A 21843-nucleotide genomic window follows, 5' to 3' on the forward strand; every position below is an offset into this window, starting at 1 on the left:
TCTCAACTGTTCTCTCTTTATATTTCACCTCCAAGCAGCACATTGAGCAACAAGGCTGATAAACATCCCCATGCCCTCAGAGAACAATCACTCATCTCATGCCTGACATCTGCTCTGTCCTGGCCTTAGGTCTGTCCGCACGTAAGAAGGAGCCTCTATCCTGCCTATGTGTCTTTGTGACACAGAGAGCCAGCTGAGCATCTGGTCTGCCCTGTGTCCTCAGTGCTCTGGGAAGGTGAGATTTACTACCGAAGGAAAAGAACAGTCTTTGAGGACTGCAAAGGGACTAGCTAAGTGATGACTAGGGATGAAGATCAATCCTGTATCACTAATGTCACCAGTCAATTTCCTGATCCAGGAGAATGTCCCAGGAGCCATTGTGTGAGGAGTTTCATGTCCTCAGTGTTGGGGTAGAGGCAATCTGTGTGTTCTTGAAAAGTCTGTTAGCTCCATCTTTCTATGAAGGGCTTCAATGTAACCTTCAGCATTATGTGTTGGCTGAGCTGTGTTCGGTGAGGCCATGCCCCCTGCCCCCGATCTTCCTGGGTCACCTTTGCCCTTTGCCTAGGTGATTCCCTGGTAGTAATCCTGTCTTCCCCTATGAGAGATGCCAAGAGAGGCGACTTTTGGGTTCCCCATGTGTTCTCAGAAAAAAGGAAGCAGCCAGTAGGTCTGAACAGAGTCTAGGAAGGAAGCTCTGGGTTAGTGGAGACATGGATAGACATGAGTTGGCTAGGCAAGATCATGATTCAGGAAACAATTTTCTGATTTTTAATGGTGTGTCCTGATATCACCCCATGGAGATCACTGGGAGAACTGCAATCTCCTGTCTATTGCTACAGTAGGCATGGTCAACAAGTCAATAGTAAACTTCCCTGATACCCTCAGCACAGGTGAGATGTAGGGCCTGTCATCAGGTTCACTGTGCTCTTCAGAACTCCCATTTCCTTCTAGTGTAGGTTGGATCTACACAAGGTTTCAGATTTTTCCTAGGAAGTCCATAAGTTGAAATAGTGTACATCCCGAGGATAGGCACCTTCAGAAGGAGCCCTGTGCTCAGAAAATTTCAGAGGAAAGTCCTAGAACATTTCTCTTGAGAGTCAAAGGAAGTAGATTAATACAGGGGCTGCACATACACTTTCTGGCCCAGCACTGGTGTCTAAAGCCTTCCTTTTCTTTGTCCACAGGTTGCTGAAGGTCTGTTCTCTAGTACAAAGAACACTGATTCAAACTGACATGTCTTCTGCTCTTCCCAATACACTGTTGTATTCTTTTCTCCTGAGTATAGCAGCTTAGGAAAGAGTAAAGGGTTTATTTCCTTCTAGGGCTGTGTCATAGTATAGCACTGAAGGAAGTCAAGGCAGAAAACATGCTGCTTGCTGGCTCATTCACAGGCTCACACTCTGGCTCATGTTTAGCTTTCTATGTCATACATTCAAGGACCATCTGCATAAGGATGGTGCTGCCCAAAGAGAATTGGTCCCTCCTGAACCAATTAAGACAATCCATCAAGACATGTCCACATCCCAACCTGATAAAGATGGGCCATAGACATGAAGTTGCAATTACTCAGTTGGGACTCTTTTTCCACCAATATGACTTTGGGCTATGTCAGGGTGACAGTTAATGCTAACTAATACACGGTTTCAAACTGTTAAGTCCTTCTCCTCTATAAGGATGCTACAAAGGAAGTTCCCCATTATCTATCTAACAGTTTCTCTCAGTTCCTGGCAGTCCTCACTTATGCTGATGTTCACAGAATTTCCAAACTGGACACTCAGAGCCTGGACACAGCTTAGGGTCATCTACCCCAGCTTTCACTTTTCCCACTTCCCAGATCCTCAGTCCAGAGATGCTCTAATATCCATCACAGACATCATAAAGAGTTAATGAAACAGCATCATCAAAACGTAAGTTCCATCCTGACTCAGAACAGGCCTCCCAGGCATAGTCCACACCTGCCTCTTCTGGAATCCGAGCAGAAGTCAATCACCAGGTGAGAAATGACAGGAGCTGAGAGCATTTGGGGTAAAGAAACATGAGCATGGGTCAAAGTTCTGGGTGTTCTTTCTGGGTCATGCTGATCAGGAAAGCAAATGGTGGGGGCATGAAGGAATGAGCTAGTGATAGAAAGAAAAAAATACTTGACCTAAAGTACAGTCTCTTTCCTTGGAGAAAGCCCCTGTCACATCCAAGAGCAGTCCTGGAAACCCTGACTCATCTCTGCCTCAGTTGCCAGCCAGCAGGGAAGACTCCTGACAACAGGCTCCCTCACCACATAATAATTAAACCACTAAAAATACAAAATAAAGAAAGAATATAAAGAGCAGCAAAGGAAAAAGGCCAAGTGACTCATAAAGGCAGACCCATCAGAATAACACCCCATTTCTCAATGGAGACTTTGAAAGCCAGAAGGAACTGGACAGATGTAATACAGACACTAAGAGACTATGGATGCCAGCCTAGACTAATATGCCCAGCAAAATTTTCATTCACTATAGATGCAGTGAACAAGACATTCCAAGACAAAACTTGATTTAAACAATACATATCCAGCCCTACAAAAAGCACTAGAAGGAAAATTCCAACCTAAGGAGGTCAGATACGCCCTCGAAAATACAGGCAATAGATAACCCCACAGCAGTAAACCTGAAAGAAGAGAAGTACACACACACTACCACCAAAAATAACAAGAATCAACAATCACTGGTCATTAATATACCTTAATATCAATGGATTTAATTCACCTATAAAAAGACACAGGGTATCAAAATGGATATGAAAGCAGGATCCACCTTTCTGCTGCATACAGGAAATACACCTCAACTTCAAAGATAGACACTACCTCAGAGTAAAAGGCTGGGATAAGTCTTTCCAATCAAATGGACTAAAGAAGCAAGCTGGTGCAGCTATCTTAATATCTAACAAAATAGACTTCAAAATAAAATCAATCAAAAGAGATCAAGAAGGCTATTATATACTTATCCCAGGAAAGATCCACCAAGATGAAGTTTCAATTCTGAACATTATGCCCCAAATACAAGGGTACCCACATATGGAAAAGAAATTTTACTAAAGCTTAAATCATATATAAAACCCCACACATTAATAGTGGGAGACTTCAACACCCCACTCTCACCACTGGACAGATCTGCAAGATCAAAACTTAACAGAGAAATAAGGGACCTAACTGATGTTATGACTTAAATGGACTTAATTAATGTCTACAAAGTATTCCATCCTAACAAAAAAAGAATATACCTTCTTCTCAGCACCCCATGGAACCTTCTCTAAAATTAACCACATACTCAGTCACAAAGCAAATCTCAACAGATACAAAAAAAAATGGAATAACCTCCTGTATTCTATCAGACCACCATGGCTTAAAGTTAGAGTTCAACAACAACAAAAATTACAGAAAGCCTACAATCTCATGGAAACTTTATAATGCTCAACTGAATCAGCAACGGGTCGAGGAAGAAATAAAGAAAGAAATTGAAGACTTCCTAGAGATCAATGAAAATGAATGTACTACATACCCAAACTTATGGGACACTATGAAAGCAGTGCTAAGAGGGTAATTCATAGCACTAAATGTCCACATAAAGAAGTTATAGAACTCTCACACTAGTAACTTAACAGCATACCTGAAAGCTCTCGAACAAGAAGAAGCAAAGTCACCCAGGAAGAATAGATGCCAGGAAAAAATCAAATTGAGAGCTGAAATCAATAAAATGGAGACAAAGACAACAATACAAAGAATCAATGAAACAAAGAGTTGGTTCTTTAAGAAAATCAACAAGATAAACAAACCCTTATCCAGACTAACCTAAAGGCAGAGGGAGCATCCAAATTAACAAAATCAGAAATGAAAAGGGGGATATAACAACTGACAATGAGGAAATCCAGAGAATCATCAGATCATATTTCAAAAACCTGTACTCCACAAAATTGGAATATCTAAAAGAAATGAACAATTTTCTGGATAGGTACCACATAGTAAAGTTAAATCAAGACCAGATAAACAATTTAAATAGACCAATTACTCCCAAAGAAATAGAAGCAGTCTCCCAACCTAAAAAAAAAAAACCCAGGACCAGATAGTTTCAACACAGAATTATACCAGATTTTCAAAGTAGAGTTACTACCAATATTCTTCAAAATGTTCCACACAATAGAAACAGAAGGAACGTTACCAAACTCCTCTTATGAGGCTCAGTTACTCTGATTCCCAAGCCACACAAAGATGCAACAAGGAGAATTACAGACCAATCTCCCTCATGAACATTGATGCAAAAATATTCAATAAAATATTGGCAAGCTGACTCCAAGAACACATCAAAAACATTATCCACATGATCAAATAGGCTTTATCCCAGTGATGCAAGGATAGTTCAACATACAAAAGTCTGTCAATGTAATACAATCATATAACAAAACTGAAAGAAAAAAAACACATGATCATTTCATTAGATGCTGAAAAGTCCTTTGGCAAAATTCAACACCCCTTCATGATAAAGGTCTTGGAGTGACCAGGAATACAGGGAACATACCTACACATAATAAAGGCAATTTACAGCAAGCCAACAGCCACCATGAAAATAAATGGAGAGAAATTCAAAGTGATTCCACTAAAATCAGAAACAAGACAAGGCTGTCCACTCTCCCTATATTTATTCAATATATTACTTGAAGTTCTTTCTAGCTAAAGCAATAAGACAGCAAAAGGAGATCAAGGGGGAACAAATTGGAAAGGAAGAATTTAAACCTTCACTATTTGCAGATGATATGATAGTATATATGAGTTATCCAAAAATTCCACCAGGGAACTCCTAGAGCTGATAAACATCTCAGTAATGTGGCAGGATAATGATTAACTCAAAAAAATCAGTAGCCTTCCTATATACAAATGATAAACAGTCTGAGAAAGAAATCAGAGAAATATCATCCTTTACAATAACCACAAATAATATAAAATACCTTGGAGTAACTCTAACTAAGCAAGTGAAAGACCTGTATGATGATAACTTTAAATCTGTGAAGAAAGAATTTGAAGAAGACATTAGAAAATGGAAAGATCTCCCATGCTCTTGGATAAGAAGAATTAACATAGTAAAAATGGCAATCTTACCAAAAGCATTCTACAGATTCAATGTAATCCCCATCAAAATTCCAACACAATTCTTCACAGACCTAGAAAGAAACAATACTCAACTTCATATGGAAAAACAAAAAACCCAGGATAGCTAAAAGAATCCTGTACAACAAAACTACCTCTGGAGGCAACACCCATCCCTGACATCAAGCTCTACTATAGAGCTACAGTAATAAAAACAGCTTGGTATTGGCATAAAAACTGATATGTGGACCAATGGAATCGAACTGAAGACCGTGACATTAACACACACACTTATAAACATGTGATTTTTTTTACAAAGAAGCCAAAATTGTACAATGGAAAAAAGAAATCATGTTCAACAAATGGTGTTGACATAACTGGACATCAACATGTAGAAGATTGCAAAAAGATCCATATCTGTCACAATGCACAAAACTAAGTCCAAGGGGACCAAAGACCTCAACATAAATCCAGTTACTCTGAACCTGATAGAAGAGAAAGTAGGAAGTAGTCTTGAATGCATTGGCACTGGAGATCACTTTCTAAATATAGCACTAGCAGCACAGACACCGAGAGCAAAAACTAATAAAGGGGACCTCCTGAAACTGAGAAGCTTCTGTAAGGCAAAGGGCACACTAAATAAGACAAAGCAACAGCCTACAGAATGGGAAAAGATTTTCACCACCCCAACATCTGACAGAGGGCTGATCTCCAAAATATATAAAGAACTGAAGAAACTTGACACCAAACTAACAAACAATCCAATTAAAAATTTGAGCTTAACAGAGAATTCTCAAAGGAAGAATTTCAGCATCCTTAATTATCAGGAAGATGCAAATCAAAACAACTCTGAGATACCATCTTACACCAGTCAGAATGGCTAATATCAAAAGCACTGCAGACAGCTTATGTTGGAGAGGATGTGGAGCAAGGGGAACACTCCTACACTGTTGGTGAGAGTGTAAACTAGTACAGTCACTCTGGAAATCAATATGGCGGCTTCTCAGATAATTGCAAATCAATACACCTCAAGACCCAGCTATACTACTGTTGGGCATATACCCAAGGAATACTCAGTCATACCACAAGGGCTATGAACTCAACTATGTTCATAGCAGCATTATTTGTAATAGCCAGAACCTGGAAATAACCTAGATGCCCCTCAACTGAAGAATGGACAAAGAAAATGTGGTATATATACATAATGGAGTACTTCTCAGCAGAGAAAAACATCATGAAATTTGCAGGCAAATGGATGGAACCAGAAAATATCATCCTGAGTGAGGTAACCCAGACTCAGAAGGACAAACATGGTATGTACCCACTCATAAGTGGATACTAGACAAAAAGCAAAGAATAATCAAGCAACAACCCACAACTCCAGAGAAGGTAACAGGAAAGACCCAAGAGGGATGCATGGACTGCACTGGGAAAGGGAAATAGAGATCTTCATGAGGAACCTGGGGATGAAGGGTGGGCAATGGAGGGTAGGGGATGGGGGATGAGAACAAAAGGGAATGGGGTGGTTGACCTGGAACAGGGAGGAATGGGGAATGAAAGAGATACCATGATAGAGAGAATCATCATGGGGATAGAGAGAAACCCAGTGCTAGGGAAGTTGCCAGGAATCCCCAAGGATGACCGCAGCCTGGGCTATTAGCAATAGTGGAGAGGGTACCTGAATTGAACTGGCTTGCCACAGAGATCAGAACTTTTCTCCAATGACTGATGGAAGTAGATGCAGAGATCCACAGCCAAACACCAGGTGGAGCTCCAGGAGTCCAGTCAAAAAGAAAGAAGAGAGTTTCTATGAGCAAGTGCATCAGTGCATAATGATGGGGGAAGCCTGCAGAGATGACCAAACCAAACTAGTGGGAACTCATGAAAGTTGGATCAATGGCTGTGAAGCCTGCATGGGACTGGACTAGGCCCTCTGCATGGTGAGACAATTGTGTATCTTGATCTACTTGGGAGGCCCTCTGGTGGTAGAATCAGAATCCATTCCTGGTGCATGAACAGGCTTTTTGGAGCCCGCTACCCATAATGGGACACCTTTTACAGTCTTGAGGCAGGGGTAAGGGCTTGGACTTGCCTCTACTGGATGTGCCTCCCCATGGGAGGCCTTGCTTTCTTCTGGGAGGGAGTGGAGGGTGGGTTGAGAGAGGGAGCCTGGGGGAGTGGGAGGAGGGAAGGAGTGTTTGATTGGTGTGTAAAATGAATGAGAAAAAAATTCTTAACTAAAACAAAAAAGAAAATCTGCACAACAGTTTTTAAAGTCATATATCATTCCCTGAAAGTTTCCCCAAATTTACTGAAGTCTCAAGATTTCAGTCACACTCTCCACTGTCCATCCTCTTTCTTGCATTTCACAGTAAAAAAATGGATGTGTCTTCATCTGTCTCTGTAGTTGTTCTTTTATAGTGAGTAATTAAAAATCTCTCACTTTCATTTTGCACATAGTTATAATGTGTGAAAAGAGACCTGCCTACCCATCACTCATGGCACTATTACTCACCTGATTAAATTTGTAAAGATACAGTAATGTCCTAATGAGTTTGGATGTTTTCCATGATATTCCTCTAAGTAAAGCAGTTGATTTCCTCTCTTTTCTACACAAGTAATTAGGGATGAGAATGCTCAAATCTGTGAGCCAATAAAACACACTCTCTAGAACCTTTACTTCAGCATATGGAAGGTTGTAAATGTCAATTCCTAGAGAGCTGTTTAGTAAAAGATGGGAGTTTCTGCTCATTTCCTCAATGACAAATAACACGGCAAAAATAAGCTGACAGTTTTCCTCCATCAGCCTGCATGGAAGTGATATTGCATTCAGGAGGGAGCTCAAAACAGTCAGATGTACAAATTTAAATGCAATGCCTTCTACAGTTTGAAAGCTTGTGTTTTGTCAGAAGACATACTTTCACATCTGCTAATGAATGTGTTGTGCCCAGATCGTGACCCCCAGAGAGACCACCAAAGACGAGCATGCTGGAATGCAAAAGCAAGGTTTAATTCTGGATATCCAGAAGCAATACAAGCCTAGGCAGGGACTTCGTCCAATACATCCAATGCAGTAGAGGCTGGAGGAAGTGCCCACCTGTCTGCAAGCTCAGTTTTTAAAGGGAAAAATCACAAGGTTACATCATTTAGGGGGTGCTAGTACTGGTACAATTCTGATTGGCTTGTGTCTAGGAATTCCAGAAATCACAATTCAGTTTTCCTTCTAAGGAAGTAGTTGCCCACCACCATTTTTCATTGGCTGCCCCCAGATGGGGGCATCTGGTGATTACACAGTCACTATGGAAACTAGGGTTGGGATATTCTATGGTCAAGCAGTTGCCTAGGGGGCCAGGGAGAGGGCATTCCATAGTCCGGCAGCCATTACCTCCTGACTACCTTGTGACTCTGTACTTTTACACTTCCTGGTTTCTGGAATCTGAACTGACTGGTCTCAGTAACTTCTGGCCAATTCCCAAAAGGAGAAACCTTAGGCCTTAATTTTGGGGTGAAAGCATTTCTAAGCTGGCTCATTTTGGTCTCACAAATGCTTCCAGGTTCCCTAGGCAATTTAGTATTTATGATCTCCCTCATTGAATTCAATCTATCTGTGGCAATAGTTGGCTTTTTTATAGTTACATATTTATCATAGATTGCATGTGTATATGCTGTGTATTAGTGTTTCTGTCTCTGATGTGTTTGTATACATATCTCTCATGGGGAAAATTTTCAATGCTTGTGCATGAAATGCAGATGATAACTTCTCTGATGGTATTTGTTGTTCAGCCCACTTTAGATTATGTGTCTTAGTTTTTGCCACTACACATGCCAGAGAAACTTCTGAGAATTTTCTTATCTCATCTTCCCATCTCCCTGCAAGAGCACTTCCAATGTAACTGTGCACTATTATGCCCACTATGATGTGGGTTCTCTGAATCTCAACTCATGTTGCTCACTTGTTTCATAACCACTTTATATGCTCTGTCATCCCCTTATCTTTACAATAATGACTTGTAGTGAAGAAGATAACATACTTTGGAAGGTTAAAAGTACACATACAAGGAGGAAAACAAACTTTCAACATGCAATGTTCATAAACCAAGGTTTAATTATTGTTAATTTTTCAAAATTTTCTGTAATTGGGAACCCAAAATGCTTATTTCTATCAAGACAGTTTTAGTTGCTTCATAAAATAAAAATTTGCTGCAAGCCACAGGAAAATATTGTGAGACCAAAATGAGCCATCTTAGAAATAAGACCAAAATGCTTTCACCCTAAAATTAAGGCCTAAGATTTCTCCTTTTGAGAACAGGCCAGAAGTTACCGAGACCAGTCAGTTCAGATTCCAGAAACCAGGAAGTGTAAAAGTACAGAGTCACAAGGTAGTCAGGAGGTAATGGCTGCCGGACTATGGAATGTCCTCTCCCTGGCCCCCTAGGCAACTGCTTGACCATGGAATGTCCCAACCCTAGTTTCCATAGTGACTGTGTAATCACAGAAATGCCCCCACCTGAGGGAAGCCAATGAAAAATGGTGGCGGGCAACCACTCCCTTAGAAGTAATTTCTAGAAGTCCCTAGAAGCGAGCCTATCAGAATTGTACCTGTACTAGCACCCCTAAATGATGTAACCTTGTGACTTTTCCCTTTAAAAACTGAGCTTGCAGACAGGTGGGCGCTTCCTCCAGCCTCCACTGCGTTGGATGTATTGGACGAAGTCCCTGCCTAGGCTTGTATTGCTTTTGGATATCCAGAATTAAACCTTGCTTTTGCATTCCGGCATGCTCATCTTTGGTGGTCTCTCTGGGGGTCACGATCTGGGCACAACAATATAACTAACAGAATCCATCTCCTATGGCAAAAGCTACTACCTGGAAGGTCAAGGACTTTTCCAGAGGTCAAGCCATGTATGCTATGTATACTTTCAAGAACTCCTAACAGTGTATTTATCTGAAATACTTCTCAAGTATCCTAGGCCATAATGGCAAATGGTCTCCTGAATTAAGATAAATACCCTTCTGGAGACAGGACAGTTGCTACCTGCATAGCTTTATTTCTTGTGCAAATGAAGCTCAGACTCTTCTTCCTCTCACAGTCCAAGTGGCATTTCAGAGCAATTGACACAGAACAAAAGGATTTTTTGCATATCAGGTGCAGTGAAGTATTGAGGCTGTACTCCTATCTCTGAGCAGGGTTGTCCCACCCAACCAGGAAGCAGCAAGGCAGAGTTTTTACAGATTGTAGGTGAATTGAATCAGGTCAGGAGGGTAAGAGAAGAAGAAACATAATAGACAGAGGATCAGAGCACAAATATGAGGTGGAGAGCAAAAGAGCTTAGCTAGAACTAGGACAAGGAGAGGACAGGAAGAAGAGGGACAAAGAGAAGCTGAATCTGAGAACAAACCAGAAGCCATGTAGAGAGAGAACTGACTCAGAAAAATAAAGCAAATGACTAAGAGTTTCATGTGCATATTCATTTAATATCGTCAAAGATTAGATTATTAGCTGCTTGTAGATTCTTCCCAGACCCTGGGAGAGGGCTATCGAGGGGCAAGACCCCCCCCCCCATAGACCTCAATAAATATTATTCTTTTTTGTATTGGAAGCATCCAATTGGCAAAGAGATTAATTCATTTTATTTGTGAAAAGAAAACAGACATTACATTTCTCAGTACAGAATGGCACATCAGAATCCTTCTATTTAGTTCCTAAGCCTTTTAAAAGTAGGGTGGAGCTTTTTAAGCCGGAACCATTCCCAACTTCATCCCAAATATTTTTCCTTATACCCACATATAAGTGTGGCTCTCACCACTAACAAAAGAAAATACTCGGCCATGCGGTGGTGGTGCACACCTTTAATCCCAGCACTCGGGAGGCAGAGCCAGGTGGATCTCTGTTAGTTCAAGGCCAGCCTGGGCTACCAAGTGAGTTCCAGGAAAGGCGCAAAGCTACACAGAGAAACCCTGTCTCGAAAAAGCAAAAAAAAAAAAAAAAAAAAGAAAAAGAAAAAGAAAGAAAGAAAGAGAGAAAAGAAAATACTCAGTGCAACAGAAGATAACCAAAGAATAGCAGAGGTTGTGGTGCCCAGGAGAACTGATAAGTCTACCACAAATTTCTTGCAAATATGCTTAGGGAACATGGTGGAATGTGGGCAAAAAGTTTCTGAGGGTCAGATGACCTGGAAATATTTGACATTGTTTGTCTTAGAAATAACAGAGAAGGTATACACAGGATACCCCAACAATATGACTGCTTATAAAAGAACTTAACTATGGCAACTGTAGACATGCTTCCTCAGAGGATGTAGTCTCATGAAAAGCCACTTGTAGACATAGGACCATCGGCAACTAATTAATGCTTAAAACAGGATGAAATAATTTTTATGGATGAAAACCTAATTGTTGTGCCCAGATCATGACCCCCAGAGAGACCACCAAAGACAAGCATCCGGAATGCAAAAGCAAGGTTTAATTCTGCATATACAAGCCTAGGCAGGGACTTCATCCAATACGTCCAACGCAGTGGAGCCTGGAGGAAGTGCCCACCTATCTGCAAGCTCAGCTTTTAAAGGGAAAAATCACAAGGTTATATCATTTAGGGGTGCTAGTACGGGTACAATTCTGATTGGCTCGCTTCTAGGGACTTCTAGAAATTACTTCTAAGGGAGTGGTTGCCCGCCACCATTTCTCATTGGCTGCCCTCAGGTGGGGGCATTTCTGTGGTCAGTTACCCTGGAAACCAGGGAGAGGACATTCCATAGTCTGGCAGGCATTACCTCATGACTATCTTGTGACTCTGAACTTCTATACTTCCTTGTTTCTGGAATCTGAACTGAATGTTTTCAGTAACTAATGGCCTATTCCCCAAAGGAGAAATCTTAGGCCTTAATTTTAGGGTAAAAGCATTTTGGTCTTATTTCTAAGATAGCTCATTTTGGTCTCACACTAATCAATTATCCAGCCACAAGTACTCAGCCCCCAAACCATATACATACAAGCAACATTAAATGGACGCAACAGGTAGTGATTACATAGTTGTACATATGTATGTAACAGTAATAACTATAGAAAAGGATCCCACACATTTGACTGGGATTAATGGGGATGTGTGAGAAGATATAAAAGGGTACACCAATGGATGTAGGGCCCTGGTCTCCTCCCATATTGGGTAAAGCCATTGTCTGCTTGCTGACCTTGACCAGATGTCCTCCCTATGCTAATTCCCTGCCAGTATCCACCCTCCTGAATGCTTAAGGGAAGTTCCTTGTTTGTGTATCCTGCATATTGGGCATTAACAGCTTAGATGCAAGAATGTAGAATGTTCTGTAGCGAACTTCTGCCCTCTGGGGTTCTCCCATTGTGCTGTAAGCCTATTTTTAAAGTTTCCTCCCTCTTTGAATAAACAGCATTTGGCATTCTGCTGTGGCAAATGACTTGCTCTCTTTGTCTCTGTTTTTTCGATCCACAGCCCCTCGCTCAGACATGGTGAACGGGTGGTGGTATTGCGGGCGTTATCGCTACAAATGGAGACTTTGCTGAGGAATACAAGGAGTCAAGTGATAAAGTTTCATGATGACTATAATTAAATATTATGAAGAAAGGTACAAATTATAAGGAGATTTTAGATTATGTTGGAAATTATTCCAGAATCATATTATGTCTTAAATAGCATAATCACTCTATCCCTGATCATAGGGAAGCACATGTACACTGAAGGATAAGCTTATCAGATATGATAATAACATGTTGTTGGTCCATATCCAGCATCACTCTCTCCCCAATGCATGCATATTTTTTCAATGACAAGTAAACTGAATTAGGAGAAACAACTCATCTTCATATTAAAAATTCATACAAACATAGACTGACAGGTATGTTACTCCTGTGAAAAGAGGTAACACACTTGTTTTGAGCCATCTTAACAATGAACTGGTCTATCCTGGCACTTCCTTCCATCTTCTCACTGTTTCTGACAGTGTATGTATGCTGTAGAATATAGATGTCTAAAGAATCTGGCTCAGGAATAGTCACATAAGAACAATGTTGAACAATGGGGAAAAAAACTCATTGAAATGATTCTAATGATAATCTGTTATATTTGTAGACTGGAGTCTAGCACAATCATCATCAGAGAGGCTTCATCCAGCAACTGATGGGAGCAGGTGTAGAGACCCACAGCCAAACATTAGGCTGAGCTCAGGAAATTCCTCAGAGGAGGGGGAGGAAGGGATGTAGGAGCCAGAGGGGTTAAGGATACCAGAAGAACACAGCCCACAGAATCAACTAGCCAGGGTTCATAGGAGCTCACAGAAACTGAACCAAGAACCAGGGAGCCTGCATGGGACTGACCTAGACCCTCTGCATAAATTTTACAGTTGTATTGCTTGGTGTTCTTTTTTCCTTTTTTCTTTTATCCCAGCATGATCAGACACCAGATGGCCTGGGAATTGAACCTCTGGAACATCAGTCAGTGCTCTTAACTGCTGAGCCATCTCTCTTCTTAGCTTGGTGTTCTTATGGGACTTCTAACAATGGGAGTGGGGGCTATCTCTGACTCTTTTGTCTTCTTTTGGGACCCTTTTCCTTCCACTGGGTTGCCTCATCCAGCCTTGTTATAAGCAATGTGCCTAGTCTTATTGTAACTTGTAATGCCATGTTTGATTGATAACCCTAGGAGGGCTGCCCTTTCTGAAGGAAAATGGAGGAGGAAAGCATCTGGGGGAGAGAAAAGGGGGAGGGGGAACTGTGGCTGGGATGTAATATATGAGAGAATAAATAAATAAAAATAATTTAAAAAAAGAACAATGTTGAGTATAACAATTTATTCTAACACCATGATTGTTATATTCCGTGGCTTCCAATTCTTTCACATACATAGTTATTTCTAAGAAAAGGGAAGATGAACGTGAAAACAGAGCACAAATTTTGTAGCTCAAAAATTTTGCTCTCATTAAGAACAGAAGTGAGATACTGCCCCCCCCCCCCCCCCCCGACTTCCTTTCTGGACCAGAGCTCCCATCCTGCCCTGACTTCCCTTCTGGACAAGAGAGGGCTCCCATCCTGCCCCGGGGACTTCCCGTCCAGATAAGAGCTTCCATCCTGCCCTGGAGTTCCCATTTGGACAAGAGAGCTCCCATCTAGACAAGAGAGAGAGACTTCCTGAATCTGTCAGCTGTGTCTGAACCAAGTGTGCTGGTAAGACCAAGTAGGAACCACAAAGAGATGGGCAGACGTCAAGGCAGAAGTACATACAACAAAATGAAGAGCAATACAGCATCACCAGAACCTAGCCCTCCTCCAACATCTAGACCTGAACATCAAAAATTGGAAGAAGCAGAAGAAAACAGCCTTATGAATAACATCATGAAGAAGGTAGAGGCTTGTGTAGAGGAAAAGACAAAAAAAATAGGAAGAACTCTATAAACAACTAGAGGAAAGGGCAAACAAATTAGAAGAAAACAATAAAGTACTGAAAGAAAATCATGAAAAAGCAATGAAACAAATAAAGGAAACAGTCCAAGACCTGAAAAGGGAAATAGAAAAAATGAAGAAGACACAAACAGAGGGAATGCTGGAAATAGAAAATCAGAGTTTTTTTTTTATACAACTCCTGACCTCCTGACAACTCTTGGCAATGTCCACAGTGGGCAATTCTTCAGCTGTGGTTTCTTCTCTTCTGTTCACTCCAGTTTGTGTGAAGTTGTCAGAAACCAGAAGCACAGTCATGGACTAAAACAATACCTCCAATGGTCAACATGTTTTTAGAATAATTGCCTGATTTCATTATTTTTCATGGTAAAACATGTCATAACAAGTGGGAGCAATCATTTCTCCCAAGTTATAATCTTACTGTTAAAGGGATTAGGTCACACATACTGGTGATGGTGTAGAGGAGGAGGAATCTCTTGTACAGCTGCTATAGATTATTAACATCATCACTAAGAAACATGCACGTTCATGACAGCTAGTCCACTTCTCTGGATATCAGAGAAGTTGATATTGATATAATAGACTGTCTCCTGATCAGCAAAATACATACAACTGCCATTGAAACACAGCACTCTGGATAGACTAGTGATTTCTACATAGGAGGGACTGTGAAGCCTGGAGGGTAAACTTAGGCTGGAGAGTTGTGATGCAAGCACAATTTGAGTGAATAACACTATCTAAAGACCTGCATTATACATCATCTACTTTATTACATATAGTGGATAACAAATACAGGTGAGGACCTCAAATCTCCAAACACAAAGCAATGATGTGGATGTTGACAAATCAACTAGACTTGAGCATTATATTTAAATCCTGCTTAGAAAATATCATATGTCATAAATACATACAACTATGAAATAAATGAAGATTTTATTTTAAAAGGAGATATTTATTAAGTGCCATTATTTGATCATTGAATATTCCATAATCTGCTGGATTATTATCAGACATAACAAAAATAAAAATATCTTTCTCTGGGTATCCTGGAACTTGCTCTGTAGACCAGCCTGGCGTCCAACTCAAAGAGACCTGTTTGCCTCTGGCTACAGAGTTCTGGGATTAAAGGCTGGTACCATCACCCCTGGCATATATTTTTATTTATTCTTCTCATACAATGCATCCTGATCACAGTTTCCCATCTGCTTACTGTTGATGTAACCGACCATCTTATTAAATAAGAAACACAGAAACAATGTAAAAGAGAAAGCCGAGAGGTCAGAGCTCAGAGCTAAAATCTCACCCTTCCGCCTGCGGTGTCCCAGCTTCCCGAAAGAGAGCTACTTCCTGTCTTTATGTCTTTTTATAGTATTATTGTTCTGCCTTCTCATTGGTTGTAAACCCAAACACGTGACTGCCTCGTCACTGTCTGAATGTACAGACCCCTAGGTCTTAAAGGCATATGTCTCCAATGCTGGCTGTATACCTGAACACACAGAGATCTATGGGATTAAAGGTGTGTGCCACCACCGCCACACTCTTGCTATGGCTCTAATAGCTCTGACCCCCGGGGAACTTTATTCATTAACATACAATCAGAATCACATTTCAGTACAATCAGATTACCACCACAGCTTACTCCTCCCAGCCCCCATCTCCTCTCTCCACCAGATCCATTGCTTCTCTGATTCTCTTGAGAAAAGAGCCTCCCAAAGATATCAACTGAACATGGCATGAAAAGATTCAATAAGACTAGGCACAAACCCTCATAGCAAGGCTGGGTGAGGTAACCCAGTGAAAGGAAAAAGATCCCAAGGGCAGACAATAGGGTCAAAGACATCCCCACTCCCAGTGTTAGGAGTCCCACAAAAAAAACCAAGCTAACAAGCAAAATTAAAATGCAGAGGACCTAATGCAGAGCCATGCAGACCTCATTATTGCTGCTTCAGGCTCTCTGAGGCCGTATGAGCCATTCTGAGTTGATTTTTGGGCCATGTTTTCCTCCTGGTATTATCAGTCCATCTGGTTCCTACATTTCCTCCTCTCCCTATTCTTCAGGGTGCCCTGAGCTCCAACAGGAGAATCCCAATGAAGGTGTCCAGTTTAGGCTTTGCCTAATGTTTGGCTGTGGGGCTGGTGGCCATGTGAGGGGAGCATCAGGTGGCCATTAAGTTTCAAGCAATTAGCCCACCAGGAAGGAAGGCACTGAAGGGTGAATCATACATAGGCAAGGCCCTGAGGGCTTTGGCTCTGGACTGTCTCTTGCTATTGCTGTGCCTTTACATGGTTGCTGCATTTCTCTGGTCTTCCATTTTTCTCTGGTATCTGGCATGGTGTAAATGGGGGTAGGGAGATCTCCACTGCCTTTAATGTACTGGGATTGGAAATATTCTGCTCTACTTGGCATGTTTCCTATGGATTATTATGAAGATGATTTCCTCTTAAGGTGTACTCTTTAACTGAAGCAGTGATTTTATACTATAATAGTGTTAGTGTAAATGGGATTTGATGACTAAGAGTTTTTGATAAATATAATGAGGGACTGTGATAGAGGTCATCTGAGTGGGAAATTAATATAGGTAAAGGTAGGATTAGTGTTGCCCTGCCCTGACAAAGCAGGGGCTGCAGAGGATAGAAAATAAGAACAAGGAAGAGTCACACAGCTAAGACTCGTGAATTTACCTTGAAGAGCTATATAGATTGTGGGTTTGGTTAGGGATTAAGAAAAACAATTGGGTCTCAGGAGCCAGGCTGGCTCAAGTTCATTTAATCTTGATGAATGTGTTCATGAGTTTCAGTGGGCATCATATCTGAAACAACAGTTTCAATAAGGACTTCATGTAACTACAAAACAAAGAATTGAATGGCTAGTTAAGATAATTGGGCAGGACTCTAAAAAATATGAAAAGTGAAACTAGTAACTTTCCCTCCAGCAGGACAAGAAAACCCAAGGGCACAGTAGAGCAGGTGTTCAAGGAGCAACTAAATCAGCACAAAGAGTCTATGAGGTAAAAGCTCCTCCATGATTGCTCCTTTGCGCACTTGCAGAGGCCTGAACACAAGTAAACGGTGGCCCCAGCCACCCTAGTCACTGCAGAGTATGCATGGGGAGCAGCCACACGGGGAGAGCACCCCACTCTACACCCTCCCACTGCTAGGTGTCTGGGCAAAACAACCTGAGCTCTCTGGTGGGGAGGAGCCTATGAATCTTTCTGGGCCCACCCCTCTCAGTTTTTCCTCCTTTTCCACTGGGAGAGCTGAGAAAAGATCTATAAAAGGAAAGCACAGTGGGTTCAAGCAGCCCTGCCAACCCATGGACAGCTCCACCAAACCAAGCTCCTTAGGAAAGGCTTCCAGGACAGGTGGTAGGGACAGACTTTCTGGCTATACTGAGTCACCCTAAAGCAACCTGCCACTTGGCAGACACTTGGGACCCTGCAACACGGTATGAAAGTCGATGGTCAATATGTCTGCCTTCAGGGTTCGTGGCTCCCAAGTGTGGGTGCCAATCACCAGACTAGCCACTGCCTTTGCGGGCTGCGGATCCAGACCAGGGCAGACTTGAAGCGGGTTCACTCCAAGGTCAGCCAGGAGTAGATCCTTCTGTTTTGTTATTTTTGTTTGTTCGTTTTATTTTTGTTCTTTTGTTTCTCTTTCTTTCTTTTTCTTTTTTCTTTTTTTTTTGGTTTTTTGAGACAGGGTTTCTCTGTGTAGCTTTGTGCCTTTCTTGGAGCTCACTTGGTAGCCCAGACTGGCCTCGAACTCAGAGATCTGCTTGGCTCTGCCTCCAGAGTGCTGGGATTAAAGGCGTGTGCCACCACCGCCCTGCTGTTCTTTTGTTTTTCAAGAGAGAGTTTCTCTGTGTAGTTTTGGTGCCTGTCCTGGCTCTCGCTCTGTAGGCCAGGCTGGCCTCGAACTCACAGAGATCTGCCTGAGACTCTTCTGATTTAAAGGAATGGGATCTCAGAGCTGCCACTGCCACGGCCCACCCCCTTGACGTCCTGACGTCACGGGCCGCACATAGGGAAGGAGGCCTGCTGGGTTGGAGAAGGGGCCTTTGTTGGCAGAATCTCTGGCGGTTTCAGGCTGAAAGAGAAGCCAATGCCATATTTCAATTTCTTCCAGCAGTTTCCCATCAGGGCCTGGTGCCAAGGTAAGGGAGAACCCGGGCCTCAGCCTTTTTCTGCACAGGGATGTGGGAGGACGGCCAGGAGCTAGGGGTGGTGCTGGCCAGTTTGGCAGTTTGTTCCAGGAACTGTGGACAGAGTTGTGGGGGAGGGGTGCGGAGGGGGAGGGAATAAACAGCGAAGAGGAAACTCCATTGCCAGTACTTGGAAATTAGGAAGGGGCTGGAGTGTAGCTCAGTTAGCTGAGTGCTTGTTTAGCACTCACAGACTCCTGGATTTGATCTCCAGATCCAGGACACGAAGGTGCATACCTGCAATACCAGCATGTGACAGGTGAAGATAACAAGAGCAGTTCAAGGTCATCTTTAGGGACATATGAAATGCGAGGTCACTGTGGGCTACATCTTGTCTTAAAAAAAAAGTGAGCAAAAAAGAAAAAAAATGGCCTTTCTAAATCAGAGCAACACTGGCTGTCTTGGCTCTAGGCCTGTCCTTTAACTTCAGCCCTTCTGAGGCCGAAGTGTTCCTTCTCCCTCTTATACCCAGGTCCACACTAGGGTCATGTTCAACCCCTAGACCCAGTCTGCCAGCCTCCTAGCCTGTCCAAGGGGTTAAGCATTGGGAGGTCACAGGAGCTGGGGAGGGGGAAAAGTTTATTTAATCAGCGAGTCTCTGAAGTTGTCTAGTTTTCGTCACAGAGAACAGGCATTCAAGAAGGAAGGGAGAAGGAACATCATCAGATCACATACACCAGTCAGGCCTGCCACCTCCACCCCCGTCCTTGTGATAGGCAGAGAGACAGCTCTCTCTCAGCCTAGGAGCTTCTTGTGCTTGGCTTAAGCAGAGATCAGTCAGAGCTGTGCACCCTTGCCACTCTGACCCCCCATTGACAAGTCCATCTGCAGAGGCTCCCTCCCTGGGACCCAGATATCTGAGCCCAGCACAGACCAGAAGAATGCAGAAGTCAGCTAGAAGAGCAAACTTTTGGACCTCTGCTCATTGACCCCGGAAGAGAAAGTAAAGAGCAGAAAGCAGGCAGACAATACAGTCCTGTCCCCATATGGTAACAAAACTGCCCTTAATAAGAATATTGTTCCCATAGCCAGGCCTAGAAACAAAGAAGGCCGTGATGACTCCCACCACCTGAGAGTTATTTTCTTTTAGTACTCTAAGTATAATTTACCACGCTCTCCTCTCTGTAGAAATATTGACAAGACCTGGTATCACTTGGGTGTTTGGATTTTTTCCTGTGGTATGACTTTGTCCATAACACACATAACACAGTTTTAGTTTTTGTAGGTTTGTGCTTTTTAAACGTTGATGTGAAATGTGAACAAGAGTTCTGGTCTTTGTTCCAGAGACAGAAACTCGGAGAAGATCAACAAGGAGATTGGCTGTGTATCCTGTAAATGAGCCGCAGGTCAGTGTTGTGTCCGCATATTTCCTTGCAAATTATTTTGATATTGAAGTCATGAGGACTTTAGTACTCTGCCTTGGACAATTTCATCAGATGTGTTTATTTCCTGTGATTTTTTTCTTTTTTCTTCTCTGGTTATCAAAATTGTCATTAAACCATGTGATCTACATAGCACAGCCTTGTTCTATTTCATATTCTCTCCATTACTATTGTGAAGCAACTATTTTTCATAGACTTAAGACCTGCAGTTGTGAAAGAGAGTCCATTGTGAATGACGATCAATGACATATATTGCTGCCCTACAGTTCCTACTGAGGATGGATCTGTGTCCCTGTATATTAGTGATAAAGGAAAGTCTGATGTGCTGCAAAGGTTACATTTCAGGAATGGTCAGGTTTCCAGAACCAAGATTATGAATGTGGCCATGCAAATACATGAAACTATTTCCTTGTATCACAGAAAAGACTCACTGTCTAAATCCTAATACTAAATGTTTCAGCAGTGTAGAGTGGGCAGATGAGAGATGGAATGCTCTGCCTTGCTCTTGCCATGAAACTGATGTTTCTGTGAAGAGATGCAGATTGCAGTATACTGGTTTTTCTCATTAGCATTTGATATTATTCAGTGATGATGTGCCTCTAGGTGTTTGTTTCTTTTTCAGCTTTTTAATTCTGATTTATATTTTTCTCACATACAACACATCCCAACCAACTGTGGTTCCCCTCCTGCCACTCCTCCCAGTTTCTTCCCACACTTCCCCACCTCCCACTCAGTATTCCTCTGGTTCCTTTCAGAAATGAACAGCCTTGTGCTCTGAGGGGAGGGACCTCATGGGGATCTCCAATTTGGACTCTCTCTATGTAATGTTTGGCTGTGGATCTCTGTATGCTCCCATAAGCTGCCAGAAGAAGCTTTTCAGATGAGAATTAGGCTAGCACTGATCCATGAGTATAGCAGAATATCACTTGGATCATTTGAACACATGTTTTTTTTTTTTTTTGTTGTTTGTTTGTTTGTTTTCTATTACAGGTCTCTGGGCTTTCCAGCCTCTGCTTCCTGGTCTTCCTGGCAGTGTTGCGCGTGGACTCTTTTTTGTATCCTGGGCCTCAATTTAGACCACTCAGTGGCTGCCCACTCCCAAAAGTTCTACACTTCCATTGTCCCTGCATATCTTGCAGTCAGGATAGATTGTAGGTTGAAGGTTTTGTAGCTGGGTTGGTGTCCCAGTCTCAACACTGGTAGGTGTCTGGTTAAAGAATATGGCCAGTTCAGACTCTATTTCCTCCATTACTAGGAGTCTTCCCTAGGGTTACTCTCATAGTATTGTGGAAGTTTCCACTGCACTAGGGTTCCATGTAGCCCCCCAAATGTTCTCCAATTCCATTAGCCTCTCTCCCCTGTACTGTCTTCCTCCACCCCTCCCCTACCACTTGATCCCTCCTAATCCATCTGAAAAATCAATTTCCCCTTCCCAGGGAGATCCATACATCCAGCTTTGAGCCCAATTTGTTACTTATCCTCTCTGGGTCTGTGGGTTGTAGCATTCTTAACCTTTATTAACAGCTAACTTCTAAGTGAGTACATACCATGTTTGCTATAATGGGTTACCTCACTCAGGATAATTTCTTGTAGTTGCACCCATTTACCTGTAGATTTCATGATGTGATTATTTTCAACAGCTGAGTAATATTCTGCCCCTGCCAGTGGGGTCTTCAACAGGGACCTGAAGGGAGGGCCAGCGTGTGAAGAGGGACAAT

General features: G+C 42.2%; 1 protein-coding gene across 2 annotated transcripts in view; it reads left to right on the forward strand.

Annotated features, from left to right (window-relative positions):
- The first annotated feature begins 18558 nt into the window (after nt 1-18558).
- LOC143272448 (ankyrin repeat and SOCS box protein 16-like) overlaps nt 18559-21843 on the forward strand; it is a 57216-nt gene continuing 53931 nt past the window's right edge. The window contains exons 1-2 of one of the 2 annotated variants that reach the window (XM_076567426.1): nt 18559-18695; nt 20028-20089. In XM_076567426.1, the coding sequence (XP_076423541.1) occupies nt 20079-20089 (11 nt within the window). In that variant the 5' untranslated portion in view covers nt 18559-18695; nt 20028-20078. Of the gene's footprint in view, nt 18696-18819; nt 19003-20027; nt 20090-21843 lie in introns of those variants that run through there. The other variant, XM_076567473.1, reaches the window with a different exon arrangement.

This window comes from Peromyscus maniculatus, chromosome 1, assembly GCF_049852395.1.
Source record: "Peromyscus maniculatus bairdii isolate BWxNUB_F1_BW_parent chromosome 1, HU_Pman_BW_mat_3.1, whole genome shotgun sequence".
NCBI classification, from domain to species: domain Eukaryota; kingdom Metazoa; phylum Chordata; class Mammalia; order Rodentia; family Cricetidae; genus Peromyscus; species Peromyscus maniculatus.